The sequence below is a fragment of the Oenanthe melanoleuca genome, chromosome 4 (genome assembly GCF_029582105.1).
Source record: "Oenanthe melanoleuca isolate GR-GAL-2019-014 chromosome 4, OMel1.0, whole genome shotgun sequence".
NCBI lineage: Eukaryota > Metazoa > Chordata > Aves > Passeriformes > Muscicapidae > Oenanthe > Oenanthe melanoleuca.
The window spans coordinates 24,527,172-24,540,456 of record NC_079337.1 but is presented as its reverse complement, the minus strand read 5'-3'; the positions used below and the strand labels follow the sequence as shown (position 1 = coordinate 24,540,456).

The window sequence follows — 13,285 nt, the reverse complement described above, 5'->3', positions numbered from 1 at the left end:
GTATATAGTATAACATAGATATTATCACCTGGCCGCTGTCAGGAAAAGAGATTCATGTACTCTGTATCTAATGCATGTACCACATTTTTAAATTTTTTTTTCCTTTATTGTTTCTTCTCTAATATTTGGAGTCTTAATATTTCAAGGACATAAGGAACTTGTGATTACCTTTTCTCAATCCTGATCTATTGAATTACTCTTTTCTGCTTACATGGAGATTACTCCCTACAGAAAATCAAATTATTTGATCAAAAACTAATAAATCTCACAAAATCTTTCCCCATGTCATTTGTTATTATTGGTGTGTGGGGGGTGCTAATAGGCTAGGATAAATAGGAATTAGAAGACTGTGGTAGCCTCATGGCAATTGATCAGCATCTATTCCTGGGCACGAACATAAATCTGTCAGCATTCCTGGGACACATGCCCAGATGATGCTCTCAATAAATGCCAGTCTGACTGTGCAAGGCTTTTTAAAGAGCCTGTTTCTGAGAAGATAATCCTCTACCCAAGGACATCTATCCTACTGATACCAGTGAACAAGAGGAGGCTGGAAGGGAATGACTGCTTAATCTTTGCAGTGTACCTGGTTTCGCCAAAGGATGAACTACAACCACTGATGAGGGTCTCAGCATGCTGCCTCCAAGACGTACCCTGTTTTGGCCGCTCTTCTTGTCCACCCTCACCACTGATGGCCTGGCCCAGTCAGAAAACCACAGGTGGTCCTCAAACACTGCCACAGCAAAAGGGTGGCCTACAAAGACATTAGGTTTATCATTTCCACGTCTCTAGAACATACACAGCAACCCCTGTAAAAGAAAGCATTATCTGCATATTGATAAAATTCTAGCACAAGGGCATAGCCATAGCTTGGTGCTCCATTCTGATTTCCCATGGAGAGGGATAAGTGTCTGTGGACAATGGACCATGGGCACATGTTACTTGTGCTCTTAGCAAAGGAGGCTGTAACACTTGCCTGGCTCAGTACACTCCCTATGCTTCTGGTGACTTCCAACCAGATCTAGCTCACAAGATGCTTCTACCTCACACATCACCATTTCTTGAGCATTGGGACCAGCCTTTCAGAACTAGGCTACCTCCCTCCTCTGCCACTGAGTGGCCTGGCAGAGAGCTGATGAGGTACACAGCTCCTTTTGCAGTCTTCATGTAGCAAGGAGGAGGGGAGCTCACAGATTGTGCCAACCTGCATGAGCATCCTGGCACAGGGCAGCCTGGGAGCTACAGACACTGCATCCACTGACTGCTGCTGTGGCCCCAAAACCAGTGTGTGGCCTCTGCAAGGGCCAAAAGTGCAGAGGGGCACACAGCCAGCTAACATAAACCACAGGAGGCAATAGGTCATCCAGGTAACTTCTTTCTTTTCACTGATGACAACAGGATCCTAGACATCAGCTTCAACCAGGCACCTAACAATTACAGGACTAACAGTAGCTGCAAGAAATTCCACCCCAAGTTCAGAATACAGGAACTTTTTCTTGGTAGCACATTATCTGCACTAGGAAAACTCAGATCCCTGGTTTGACTTCCAGAGATAAGCTCAGCAATTCAGAATCCAAAGGACAATTTCATATAAATAATGGCAGACATAAAGATCTTTACAAAGTGATGCTGACTCTTTTTAATCTGTCATGATGGAAAACTGTCATTAGTGCATATGGGACTATGCATTTTTTCTAAACTCAAAAACCTCCTGCTTTCAAGGTAGCCTCTGGGCAAGGTTTTGCAGTGGAAGATAAGAACACATGCTATTCTTCCACGGGTGTACCCCTGGCTTCAGAGTGCTTCCTGGCTGAAGCAGGTTTGCCTTGTTGTGGTCCTCAGAGCCTCTACCCCTGCAGTCTGAGCCCCTCTGAAAGGTGGCTCATGATTGTAAGCACATGATTTCTGTGCTTTTGCTTCTTGATGTAGACCTCAACTAGGTGATGTTTAATTTCAGTAATGAAATTGGGATCCCAACATGTATTAGCTTAAAAAAATATTTAAAATCTAAGTCAAGCAAACAAGAAATCAAAATAACAGATAACCAATACAGCAATACAGATAACATTTAGAACCTTGGAGAAGGAGTATGTGTTGGTATATTTTAAATTCATCTCACAAATAAACTGAAAAAAACAGTCCTTTATAAAAAAATTCTAATACAATAAGTATTCTTTAGTGTTATGTTGAAGAGTGTATTGTTGGCACCTCACTACCTCCACTGACTCATGCTTAGTCACTGATCTTGGTTCTCACCTTTTCTTCCCATTAATTTGAACAACTAGACCAAGATCTAGATACTGTCCCCACCCAAACATTTCCTCACAATTTTAGGATCTGTAGTTTTCACTGTTCATAAACAGCACCCTGCTTTGACCAGCAATTAATTAACCTCTAATTTTGCCAATATATTAAGGATTAAAATCAGAAGAGTAGTGTCAGTCAATGGACATAGCAGGAACAGTGCAAATGCAACCCACTGCATAAACAAAAGGGATGATTGTGTTCTTTGTTGCCTTGGGCAATTATGGGCTGTTATACTTACAGTTGAAAACAGGGTGAGGTGGAAGAGCAGAAATAATTTACCTATTTTGCATGCAGCTCTACTCAAGGAGCTCTAGAGCTCAAGGAGCTCAAGGGCACTAGAGGGAGCTGATGCAATAAAAATTCATGTTACAGTCAAACACCTATGAGGACATGCCACCTTCCCATCCAGGGTACAGCTGTTCAAGAACAAAAACTGAATTCCAGTCTCCACTAACATCATTAGCAAATGATCAGGACATGCTTCTCTAAATTTGTACCCCTACACTCCTTCCTCCCTTTCACTTCCTCACATACACATGCTGATGTCCTTTATTCTCACCTCCAAACAGCTGTATCACTGCTCCTTTCTCATAGTCCATGTTTTCTAGTTCTCCTTCTCTGTTTTCTCCCTGTAAGACACTGTCTTACTCCTTGTGGAGAAACAATATGAAACTTTGGTCAGACTTCAAGGTCCTCCTTTGCAGATCTGCTGCAAGGCAGAGCATATGGCAGAATATGCACAGCACAGGAAGAGAGAAGAAGGCTGGAAAATCTTTTCTCTCGGGCCTTTTGATGTCTTATAAACTGGAGAACACTGATCCCTCCAGGACTCACTCCACTCACCTCCAAAGCACTGGGAGGGTATGTGGCTTAGGTGATGAACACCAGCCTTCCCAGAGCACAGACTAGAACAGAGGCTGCTGCACAGAGTAACCATAAAGTGACCCACAGTCATGGTATTGGGCTATGACCCCTCACTCTGCCCATGTTTTGTATGCACACCTACCAAATAGTCCCCAGAGAGATCCCATGATCAAAAGGAATTGTCCTCTCCAGAAACTAATTTGCCATGTACAAGATTCTTAAACATGTGGTTTATTTTAGACGTGGTACAACATCAGTTCCTTATTGCTAACAGCTCTGTTCTCTTGCTCCAGAACTACACAGTTATGTGTCAAGCAGTAGTAATCTTTGCCATAAAAGCTACAGGCATATTTAAAAATCATTTTTCATTTGGTATTTATTGTGTGTTTAGAATCCTTCCAGTGTTCAACACTGCAGATACAGGTTTGCTGCTCAAGGACCTAAATGACTCTGATCAATTCCCTTTCTTCTTATGTCAATATAACTCACTGATGCAATAAACACAGCAAAACCTGAATTTAACTAAGCAGCCATGCATGGGAAAAACAAACCAAATTTTTAATTTTTTTATTATTTTAATTTTTCTATAAAGGTAGAGAAGTTCTCTGTGCAATGCAAAGTGATTTGTTAATAAAAGAGAGACTGTTAGAAAGGCATGCTTTGATAAAATGAATAAAAGTCAGCTGGATAACAGAATGAAGAACTTAAGTGCTGTCATTAACCTCAGCATAGTATGGGATACATAGCACAGCAGCTGGTCAGCAATTTTCATGCACATATGCAGATGCACACACATGGACAAGCAGCAGTAGGTAATTATCAACCCCAAAGCCTCACCTACATCATTCTGTGCAAGAACTCGGCGCCCAGAGCCATCCAGGTTTGCACTCTCAACCATGGCCTGCTTAGCATCACACCAGTACACCTTGTCAGCCAGGTAGTCCAGAGCTATCCCACTGGGCCACACCAGCCCAGTGCTGGCTAGCACCCGGCGATCGAAGCCTTCCAGGGAAGAGCTGCCAATCCGCGGGCTGGCCCCCATGTCAGTCCAGAACAATCTCCTTCAGAAAACAAAATGAATACAGGAAGTCAGTAAGTAAATGTTTGCCCTCCTCTCCGTGGAGTTCTTTCAAAGCAGAAAGGTCAGATCAGAGCAATACAGCCCTGACTCACAGGAGGAAAAGTGCATGCTTCAAGCAAACATATTGGCGGCTGATCTTCTCACTCTTGCCATAAGACTCCAGGTGATTGCTCTGGGACTGATGCAGAATCCTCACTCTATTCACTGGCATGAAAGCTTTGGAAAACAACTCCTGACTATGTTAACTGCCACAGCTCTTCATATCTGCTCTTTGATTTTCTACATGACAGCCAATGGTGGTTTAGCAAACCCAGACAATAGAAAACGAAGCATTAGCCAGACCCTTGTCTAAACAGGGGTACAACAACAAACAAACAAAACCAAAATCACCCATTACCCATGGAAAACAAGCAAGATTAGGCAGGTTGCTTTAAAATAATACACCAATATCAGGTCCAGAATCTTTCCTCCTTTAATAAAATCATGGTTCTCAGGGTTTCCCTCTTGAGTCCTGTGTGTTACTGAGTGTTTAGCAGTTTTCAGCAGTTTCTAGCAGTGCCAGAAGGCAATTAAAAATGGGGATAGCTACAATTGCAAATAATGTCTGAAGTTTGGGCTCATCTTCCCAGGCATCAGTTGCCTGTGTCAGGTTTACTGAAATAACCCAGGGATTCACTTAGCTTTAGATACACACACAGTCTTGCTCTAACTAATGCAGGGATCAGTATTTTCATGAGCTCTAATTTTGTTTCAAGTCCCTCTTTAATATTTACAGCTATGGACATTGCCATCATGTCTGTTCATCTTTTCATTATTAACTTTCTAAAAAGTAAAGTTTTAATGATGTTTCCTCCTCCCTTTCTTGCACGCTTTGCCTCTACTAATAATTTCAATAAACAATCTGGCAGACCCTACCTTTCTTTAAAGTTCTCCTGCAAAATGTCTCTATAGCATTCAACCTCTACTGAAAGATTCTTTCAGGTCTTTTATGGGCAAAGGCAAGCTAGCAAAACACCTTCTCCACACTAGCTTCTTTCTGATCCATCAGTTCTTAGGTATATCAGGATATGAGCATCAAAACAAAATTTAAAGGATCAGATTTAAAATGCTCCTACTATAAGCATATTGTCTAAAATCCATGGAATTTTGCCATTGATTGAAATAGCCAGAATTTCACCAAGAGTTTAAATGCCTGGGATCATTACACTAGTTAAGATACAAGGTGCATTTAAAACAACAAATCTACAGAAGCTTAGGTTTTGTTTCCTCTGAAACTGAAACATGGGCAAAAAAAAAGGCAGTTTTTAAAGCACTACTGGTTAAAAGTGATTAACTTCTTCACACTACTATATATGGAACCACCAAAATTTGTAGTGTGGCACCTACAGCTGTCAGTGGCCTCAGTTGCTCATGCTTTTCTTTAGCTTAAACTGCATACAGCATCATTAATACTCAAAGTACTTTCTTCTAAAATCTATATGAGAAATGAGCATGTCCCAGCTCATGAAAGAAACCCTGCAATAAAACATTACAGTTCACACAGCTCTGCAAGGCAATGACTAACCCAGCACGAGACTAATGCACATTTTGACTGCCAAAAGGGCAAGGCTTACACCCTCATTTTTAAAAGTCAACTATAAGAATTACACAATTTACTGTGTTTATAAGTCCTTACTTAGCAAATGGGTGAATGGCAATCCCTCGGGGCTGGGAGAGATCCTCCCAGATGATCATTTTTCTTTGCATTCCATTCAGATTGCTCCTTTCAATGCACACCTTCCTGCAATACACAGAGCATTGTTAGGTCCTCCCTGCTATCTTTTTAATTACCTTCTTGGGCTGAATATACTAAGATCTTGCATTGCTTTAGTTTTGCTGTAATAAATAATTTCACAGCGACAGGAGGTAATCTTGCTGATATGGGATGTCTAGTGTTTTATCAACAAGTAATTCATGTTACAGCTTCATTATCTGGTCCAGGGCATGATGATAAAATACCTGCTGCTTTGCAGAAGACATGAAGTTCTCCTTCTTTGGGTGAATAATGAATTGCAAGTATGACCACTAATAGATAAATGCTAGCTTTAAAAGGAGTCAGGAGGAAAACAAGCTCCTTGCTGAATACCATTACCAAATGCATAAAGAATTTTTTTGAATAGTACTTTTACATAGCATTTTTCATCCAGAAATCAGTGGTCATTTGACATATTACATCTACTTTGCAGGAAAGAATGAGGCTAAGGTTCTTAAGATTACTCGTAAGATCTGTGGCCAAGTCAAGTAAAGAATCCACATTGCCAATCTTTCAATTCACCTTTTTTTCCAGAAAACTGATTTTATTGCTGCAATATTCACCACGCCAAATAAATATCAGCCTCTACCTGTTAGCAAGCTTGTAGCCTTCCAAGCCTCTTTGGACCTTCAAAGAAAGGCCCCACAGAGATCAAAGGAGAAATATGTTCTTGCAAGTGTGAAATACAAACAGATAAATGCAGTAGGTGAGAAAGAAGTTGCAGGTTCAAATTCTCATATTCTCCCTGAACTCCTGTCTTATGGAGACAAGCACCACAATCTCCCATTTCACAAGAAACACTGGCATATTTCTACAGCAGCTCAGTCATGTGACAATATTGTACCTAAAAGAAAGGAAGTGGACTAGCAGAATATTTAAAATGGAGGGTGATCTAAATGCTCCAAATTACTTTCTATTGGCTAATGAATTATGGATCCTACTGAAAGCTCATGACTACTCTTCAAGGAGTCTTTATTATCTGTTGTGATCTGAAACTGCCTTTTCATCAAAGGTCAGTTTTGTTTCCTCCTAGGAAAGGTTAGGTATCAGCTGAAAGGTGGTCACATGGTCTGGCAGCAGTCATTCCTCTTTCATCAGAGATAATTGACAAAGACCCTGCAAAAACGTGATTCTAGCTGCCAACAACACTGATTTCTGCCCAAGATGTACTCAGTACAGTAATATTCATGTATATGTATATGCATATGTATATGTACATGTACATGTATATGTATACACAAGGATATACCTACAAACACACACACTCACAAGCAGAGTATGTATATAAAAAAGAGTGTAAGGAAATATATTCACATGCACCTGTGCACATATGTATATGTACATATGCAGTGCATGCTTTAGATTCCTTGCAACTGAGTCCAAACTCTTGCTTCTTGGAAAGACAAAGATAAAAACACAATAGCAGACTGCAAGTGAACTTCCAGCATTTTAGTTTTAAAGAACCTTCCAACTGTATATACTTGAGACTAAAGCTACCCTAACAGAATATGAAGCACTACTGAATTGGAGTGATATCTCAGCTATTTCTGTATCACCAGTCATTTATTCCAAATATTTTATGGCATGCTTCAAGATAAATGCACCGTGGAGCATGTACCCTCTGTCTGTCCAATACAGTTTTCGGTGAATCCAGTCCACAGCAAGGCCTTCAGGTGTGTCTATAGCTCCATCAATAACCTTTTCACGCTCTGAACCGTCCAGATTAGCTCTTTCTATCCATTTCAAGGCTGTGTGGGCAAAGTAAATCTGTGAATAAATAACAGACATGCTGTCATTAGTTCTCATCTCACTTTCGACACCACCTTCCCATGTCTAGTAACATTTCTAAAATACCTTTTTCATCTGGAAAATTCCCTAAACTGCTTATTCACAAAAGGCTGCACAGGTAACCCGTGATCCCTGATCAAATAAAAAGGCACTTATCCTTCAACCAGGATGACTTCTACAGGCAGCTTGTGCTTAGCTGTAAATCCTGGTTGCCCTATATACAGCCCTCTGAAAATCCTGTGGTTTTGTTTCAGCCAGCAGCTCCTTCACATAAAGCACAGCTGAGGAGCAAAAGTAGGAACAGGCAGAAAGAAGCACGTTGGCATTTCCATGGCTGCCCATGTCAGAAAGGGAGAAGTGTGGAGAAGATAGTAGCACTCTATGTATATCAAAGAGCTGGGAAGGGGAAAAGGAGTTATAAAATTTACTTCTATTTTTTTTCCACTCTTTCATCCTGCAGCTATCTTAATTTTTTACTAGGTGTTTATTCTGTAAAGTTCCAACATTACCAGAAGAGATTTCTTAGTCTGCACTGCCCACCCACACCGGGGAGGGGATCCCAGTGCACACTGGAATCACTGGCACAGCTGATCCACGCTTGGCACTGCACACAGCTGCTGCCTCTCCAGCAGGGCCCTATTTCAGGAGCAAGTGGCCATGCTCCAGAAGGGCTCCTACTGTAAACACAGACTAACTGTGTCCATCTGGGCCTTGAGATGCTTCCAACAACTTGACTGAGCTCCTCCTCAGCTTTCACTGTACCATCCAGCACTCCTTTGCAGCACTTTTACAGGGTAAATAAGTGTCTCCATGGGAAAATATAACTTAGCAAAGCACAGCTGGACTCTTATTCTTCCCAGCTCTACAGGCAAGGAGTAGGACCTCAGAACGTGGCCACACAGACAAACAGGTCTTTATACAGAGAAGCACTATCTGGAACACATTTTGGAAGAGCAACAGATTCTGTGAGCATTCAGCAGTTTTGCTCAATAATATCAGGACATGGGAAATAATTCTTGTTAAGATTACTTCAGCATTTCGTAGGGATCATACAGATTTAGCTGCATAGAATAAAAGATAGCTTTGCTTGTACCACTATGCCATGAAAAAAACCCACAATGTATTTCCAGAAAACAACACTGCAGTCTTAATGGAGAAAACTTATCAATCCATCAACAGTTCTTTAAAATTGAAATCATGCCTGAAGTGAATTTAGAAATCCAATTCTCTGTGAATGATCATTTTCAATGTACGAAAAATAAGCAATTAAAGGATGAAACTCTTCAATTGATGTTTGGCAGCCTGTATCAGTTGTGCTCCTAGACAGGCAACAGAGCAACTAGCAGCATAATGCATAATCCAGATCACTGACAGAGGAAAGGTTAAGGCACATGGAAGCTCAATCCATTTGTCCTTGCAACACTCCAGAATCCTCTCATTTTTAATGCCTTACCTTATTTTCCACCGGGTCAGAGTCCAGTGCTAAGACTACTCCCATCTGCCAGTCAAGTAAACTTGTATAACCTGTTCCATCAAAACTGATCTGGCGGATGTCTTGGCCATTTGCAAATAACAAAAATGGCTTAGGACCTGTTGATTAAAATTTGCCAGTATGTTAATTGCACTCAGTTCAAAGTGATCTCTAACTTGCATTACTACCTAAGTAGTGCTGTAAATAAGTAACAGCAAGAGGTAAAATGAGGAACAGAAGCAAAAAGAAATTATGGCAATTTTCCTGCACTCCACTTGCCTAAGAAATTTAAGACAAATTTGAATGTAAGTTGACAGCATCAGCCCCACCATTTCTGACAAAAGGAGCCACTAGTCCTTCTGCATTTCACATTGAGTGCCTGAGCCTCAAGGCAATCATCTCTCTACAACTCACAGCATCACCACAAATGCCACGATAACTTGAATTTTGCATATGGAGAAGTCTTTTGTAGCAAAAGCAAGAAAGATACTGTCCTCAAAAAAAAAAAAAAAAAAAAAAAATTATTTATTTATTTATTTATTTATTTATTTATTTATTTATTTATTTATTTTTTCCCTTACTTTGGGCACAAATCAAAAACTTCTTTTTCTCCTCTCTCTTTGGCAATTGCTTATACCTTGCTGATCACCAGAGTCTGCCCCTTTTCAGAGGAACAGAAGGGTCTGGAATCCAAAAGTTCACATCAAACACTTCAGCTTCCTGGGGCCAGTGGGGGAGAAATATCCCTACATGGAAAGTTCTTTAACAGACTATTCCCTACCCCATTCTCCAAATACAGAGATTTCTGTAACACTGGACAGGAACTATGCCCTTCTCTATGCAAAGGCACAAAACCTTGTGTACTGCAGGATAGACCTCCACAGTATGGGAGCCCAGAGGGAAACGCTGAAGATGGATCACAGATTGAAATTTCTGTGAAGGAGACAGAACCATATACTGGTGCTTGTTCTGGTTTATTTCCAAAATAGGTTGTCTTTCCTAACAACTGATACTTCCCAAGTTTCACAAAGCACTCAAAAAACTCAAAGAACTCAAAAGAGGTTTTGCCTTTATTGGCAGAAATATGCAGGCATACCATGACACCAACCTATAGCAGTGCAGTGCTTTCTGTCCCTCTGAAGCTTATATCCAGGAAAACAAGCACACTCCCAGGAGGATGGGCTTAGAGAAGAGCATATCTGACTGCAGCCACCATTATCTGGAGATGTGCAACCTTAAACAGAGTATTGTAAAATTTTACTGTGCCGTTCTACAAAAAAAATAAAATACAACAAAATCAGAGGTATAAGAGAAAGTTTCACCCTGCTCAGGATTTCTACAGTGCAAATCATCTCAGTGACTGGTAGATGTACCAAAAGGCCTGCTGCTGAAAGCAGAAGGCTAGTGAAGTGAAAAAAAATTAGTAGTAACTTGTTCCAGAGTTTTCTTGAAAACTTACAACACAAGATGTTGTGTTGTAAGACAAGGTGGAAGGGTGGCATATATAAAGAGAGGTCTTTCATGTGTTTCAGAGAACTCTTCTCCCATGCAAATCTCATCCCATCTACAACAGAGTAATGAATTTTACCAGACTTTGCACTCCATGCAAAGAAACAGCAAATTAATGCAATTGTCTCCCCAGAAGTTAATTAGGTTAGGATGACAAATTGATACTTTCTAATAAAGCAAACCGAGTTTTTATGTAAAAAGAAACCATTCTTATGTCATTTTTTCCTGTTATATTCTCAATACCAACATGAGCTAGTAAAACAAATAATGACTGAATTTATGTATAAATTACAGCCCACTATATGAAAGGGATTAAAACAGGAAGAGTTTCTCACAGCATAAGGCTGTCAGTAATGGAGCTCTCTTGACCCCTGAGACTGAAAAGATGCAGTTGAGAAGCTACAGTCCCCTGAATTTGGAAAATTGCTGAAGTGGGGAATGACAGATTGAGCGTAGCAGCTCAGTATTTTGGCTGCAAAAAAATTCCCTTTGTGGGTAAATTAGAGTGACTTTGAACCTGGGCTGCATGATGTCAATGAAATTATCTTCAGGTTTCACCCAAGCCTTAATTTTGTACTTATATGTCTCCTCAAATATAAATTTTAAATGTCTTCCACAAAAAAATCTGTGACATGCCTTGGTCTGTGCTGACAATAAAAGAACTTTGCCAGCAAATATTGGGTATTGCTACTTCTAAAAATCTATTAAAAAATGAAGATGAATACTGTTCACGTCAGCACTCAAAGCACCTTATATTCTATTGTATTTTATCTTGTACAATCATTTAAACTGTTCAAAATGAGTGTAAAAATGCCTTCATTCACTTTTGGCTCTTGGTGCCAAGAATAAACAGAGTCTGGGAGTCAGTTCAGCTAGAAGAAATGTTACTCACCTGTGCATGTTTTTCCATCCTCTTTGAGTACAGATCCTTCTGGGCAAAAGCAAACAGCCCCTTTAGATGTTTGCAGCCATGGCTGCAGCTGATGTCATTACTTGTACAGGTAATCAGCTCTACAGTAATTTAAGAAGGAAAAAGATTCCTAAGTGATGATAAAAATTTTTATTAAGCCCCCAGCAAGAGATGTTAACATCTTCTTAAGTAGCAAAAGAATAAGAAGAAGAAAGAAAAGAGTAAGGAAAAGAAATATATAAATAAATAAAAGTGTGATGTTGACAGTACAACACCTGCAGTCTTTCTGTGGTTTTTTATGCTGTGTTTATATTTTCCTTTTCTATATCTTTTCCACACCTTCTCCTAATTATGCCCAGGAGAAAGAAAAAAATTGCTGAGTCCTGAAGTCATTATACTTATCAACCTTAAATTTTCCAAAATTCTCTGAAGATGTGTTACCAAAATAGAAGTAATTTTGAGAATTTTCTTTCTTACATTTCATCAAAAATAGATCATATTGTAAGAACTACAAGGAATCTATAGTGAAAGAATAAGTATAAAAGACAAAGAGAATGAGGAAGAGCTACTTTCCACTACTCCAAGTATAGAACAGTTAATATCAATCAAAACAGAAGAACCTTCCAGCAAAACTATGTTCTTTAGTGTTGATTTTAGAAGTTTTAAGGGCAAAATCATCTGAGGACTTGGCAAGAGCTTTCCTTTACTTGCTATTAGAAATATTACAGTGCCAATATTTTTCTATTATTATTTTTTATTTTTAATGCAATTTCACAAGATGTGCTCCTTCCACCTTCTGCATTGCAGTGCTCCATCTCTTTGTTCCAATTCTAGTGCCATATGACTGGAACTAATGCAAGATTTCCACAGCTGCTTCCATGAATCAGCTGCACACATTGCCTAAAATGATGCATAGCTCTTGAAAATATTCCTTCTGGAGGGCAACTGCATTCTGGACTGGACTGTGCTAACCACTTAAGCACAGAGAACAGGGTCCAGAAAATTCAAGTTTCTTTCTGACCAGAGATTGTGGCTTTAGATGAAGAGCTTCATAAAGGACTTGGAGGACAAAGCGTCAAAATCTCTGGGCAGCATTTGGACTTCTCATCTTGTGTGTGTCTCTCTCAAGTTGTATAGTTGGTGAACATCTGCCTGGTGCTGCAGTAGTTGAGGGGTCACACTGTCCATTCTGCATCCCTAGACTGTGCTAGGAAAACATTCTTTTATATTTAATCTGAGCCCCCAAAATGTAAGCATACCGTTCAAGCTGGTTATCCGAACTACAACTGAGTTGCACAGAGTCTAAATGTTATTTTTGACACAAAATGATATCCCACCTCCCAAGAACCTCTGGCTGCAGCCCTCCCATAGCTCTTCTGCTGCAGTTGGCTGCCTTGTCCATCTGTCACACACACCCTCCACATCTGGGTCACTGAATCTTGCTCCTGGCTCCCCCTTAGTAAAGATGAAGAAGTGGCTCTTACAGAATCACAGAATATCCTGGGTTGGAAGGGACCCACAGAGATCATCAAGTCCAACTCCTGGCCCTACCCAGGACTCTTG

The 13,285-nt window shown here is 40.1% G+C and overlaps 1 protein-coding gene across 1 annotated transcript in view; it reads right to left on the bottom strand.

Annotated features, from left to right (window-relative positions):
- The window catches only part of EGF (epidermal growth factor), a 58,230-nt gene that overhangs the window by 20,922 nt on the left and 24,023 nt on the right, over positions 1-13,285 (bottom strand). Inside the window, 8 exon segments of the mRNA XM_056490782.1 lie at positions 587-754; positions 4,009-4,232; positions 5,928-6,032; positions 7,663-7,811; positions 9,286-9,422; positions 10,412-10,537; positions 11,705-11,776; positions 11,779-11,823. Coding sequence (XP_056346757.1) covers positions 587-754; positions 4,009-4,232; positions 5,928-6,032; positions 7,663-7,811; positions 9,286-9,422; positions 10,412-10,537; positions 11,705-11,776; positions 11,779-11,823 — 1,026 coding nt within the window.